General features: G+C 32.1%; 1 protein-coding gene across 2 annotated transcripts in view; it reads right to left on the reverse strand.

Annotated features, from left to right (window-relative positions):
* Positions 1-273: 273 nt before the first annotated feature.
* Positions 274-2,809, reverse strand: part of LOC106476308 (IQ motif and SEC7 domain-containing protein 1-like) — a 12,347-nt gene continuing 9,811 nt past the window's right edge. Inside the window, exon 7 of one of the 2 annotated variants that reach the window (XM_013936968.2) lies at positions 274-2,357. In XM_013936968.2, coding sequence (XP_013792422.2) covers positions 2,136-2,357 — 222 coding nt within the window. In that variant the 3' untranslated portion in view covers positions 274-2,135. Of the gene's footprint in view, positions 2,373-2,809 lie in introns of both variants that reach the window. The other variant, XM_022380215.1, reaches the window with a different exon arrangement.

Here is a 2,809-nt window from a genome sequence, read left to right on the forward strand (position 1 = left end):
GCTTCAAAGCCAAGTGATTTCTTTAATCAGAGCATTAACAACCTCATTGTAAGATGGAAAACATCATCGATAAGGATGGAGACTATTTCATTTAATAAATGTTTTGTTTTGATATAGAAGTTGTTCGGGTTTTTTTCATCTAAAAAAAGCGATATTAATTTCTTGACGACCTAATACTATAATATTTACTGTGGTTGTGTTAAATAATGTTTCAATCAACAAGGTCACAGGTTTTAAGTCCACTTAACCAGAGAAAAACAAAAACCAAACAAATGCTGGAATAGCATGTTTATTATACATACATAAATATAATAGTCAGCTTACAAATCACACATTGACATTACGAGTTGGACGAATCACTTCTCTTTTCTTTATACAGGAAGCTCTGGTAGAACAGCTTGTACTTAGTTTAGGGTTTAACATTATTTGGTGGGGAAAAGTTCAATATAAAATTAAAAAAGGGAGCTTATGGAAAAGGGAGGGGGGGAGTTCACAGAAATGATGTTACCTGCGGTCTTAATCCAACCCCGGAAAAGAAAAATATTTCTTCTCTATCATCTTAAGAAGAATTCTTTTGGAGTAAAACGGGGGGAGAGAGGGGGGTACAAGTACTGCTTTATTCATTCTCACAGAAAGTTTTGTTATTATTTTCTTGGCATCAACATACTTTTTTGAATTTTGGTGCTGTAACTAAAAACTTTTTCTCAGTATTGTCTATCACTTAGAGAACCACGCTTCAAGTCTTTACGATTACAAAAAATAAAACTCATGATATCATGCTTTAGATAATCTACAATGGATAGTAAGATTGTAATCTTTAGAAAATACCTACTTGGTGTCTCACACACGAGAAAGTAATTAATTTAAAACATCATTTCACTTAAAGATATCGATGTTTCAAACACAATTTTTTCTTTTTTTTTTAGTTCACTGAAGCTAAAAATAAGTTCACACTACAGCCAAATCTAGTTTCCACGCTATTGCTATGGCTGCATGACTGTTAGGCCTATTTGTAGGGTTAGACTCCTAGTAACTAGACTGTATAGGGTTACCAAATAAAGGCATAAAACAATAAAATTCAAACGTTTCAAAACTGCTATTCATTACAAATAAAAATGCAGATTCGAGTACAAAAATTGATATTTCCTCAAAAATACTGGATGGACGGCATCCACCCTCGAGTTTAATACTGTTGCTATAGCAGCCCATATACACTGATAAAACAATAGGCAGAACCGAATGTACGATAGTCTAGGTCTGTCGTGTAACAAAGTTTATTTCACAATCAGAAAAGGTGGTATAATACCCTAACACTAAAAAATTTCATTGTATACGACATATTTTATAACACATATTGCGTTGAAATCACAGAATTATTCTCTCTTCGAGGACACAGCAGTGGATTAGGGTTAGAATATATATTTATCTTATTTTACATACATAACTATATACTGTTGAATTTGATGACACACTTAAGTACTATATTTTAGTAATTATTCTAATAATCAAGTGAACAGATTATAATATATTAATTAACACATTTAACACCTGAAACTCACAACATATTTACATCATTGGAACTATACACTAGGTTTCTGTCACTGCTAGAATTATTCATTTCTTAATGTTATTTACACAGTCCCAATTCAGGATTTACAAACATTTGTAATGTACTAATTTACATGTTGATCGTTATCTACCTCTGGTTATAGTACACACTTTTATGTTACCCTTGTAGTTCTATACAGCAACACATATTTCTAATATCTTTGGCATAGAATTATAATTTCTACAAGAAAACCCCTAAGCTAGGATTATTTATCAAACAGATACAAAGTAAATGCATGAGCCTGCCATCACAAGTTTTAGCAAAAATTAAAGATTTTCTAAACTTATTTTAATTGTTTCACTCAAAAGTCTATTAGGCTAAATTCCACTTTGGGGCAAGCATGTAATTCACATGAATCACTGTATTTCTGGCTCTTTCCACATTCTGTTCACAGACGTCTTTCTTGTACTCAGTAGTATCATATTTTTATCTGTTACTAATGGACAGTAGATTACGTGACAACATTTTACTAATGGTCGAACTCACTGATATAACTTAACTGATTAATAATTAATACAAACATCTTTCAAACATCAGTGCTCTCACTGGTTTTCACTACACTTCCTTTCAATGATGTCTTGCTTTTCTTCCCAAACAATCCACCAAGAAAGCTCTGCTGATTGGCTGACTTTCCTCCAAGTGTTCCTGGAGAAACAACGCTTTCTGATATGTTCCTCACTTCATTGGTCCCACTACAAGACACCACTTGAGATGAAGAGTCCTGACTACCGGTGCTCGCTGCTGACGACTGGAAAGACACCGACTGCAATAAACAAAATAGCTAAAAATATGAATTACAAAACCGTGATAGTACTGAAATAAAAACACAAAACAAAAACCACACAGTAGTGAAATAAAATATAGAACATAAACCTCAAAATTGTGAAATAAAAACAAAAACCTCACAGTAGTGAATTAAAATAGAGAACATAAACCTCAAAATAGTGAAATAAAAACACAAAACAAAAAACCTCACAGTAGTGAAATATAATATAGAATCCAAAACCTCAGAGTAAAAATAAAACTGCCATTACAGCTGAAAAACTCAGATTTTTTTAGAAAGCAAGTGTTTTTTTAAAGACAAGCACGTCCTATGATATTATAGTTAAATTCAACATTTACCAGAAAGAAGGTATATTTGTTATTGATTTTGTGTATTTATGTTTGTGCAGTATACATTTTTAAGTTGCAACACTACTG

Source organism: Limulus polyphemus, unplaced genomic scaffold (genome assembly GCF_000517525.1).
Source record: "Limulus polyphemus unplaced genomic scaffold, Limulus_polyphemus-2.1.2 Scaffold10241, whole genome shotgun sequence".
NCBI lineage: Eukaryota > Metazoa > Arthropoda > Merostomata > Xiphosura > Limulidae > Limulus > Limulus polyphemus.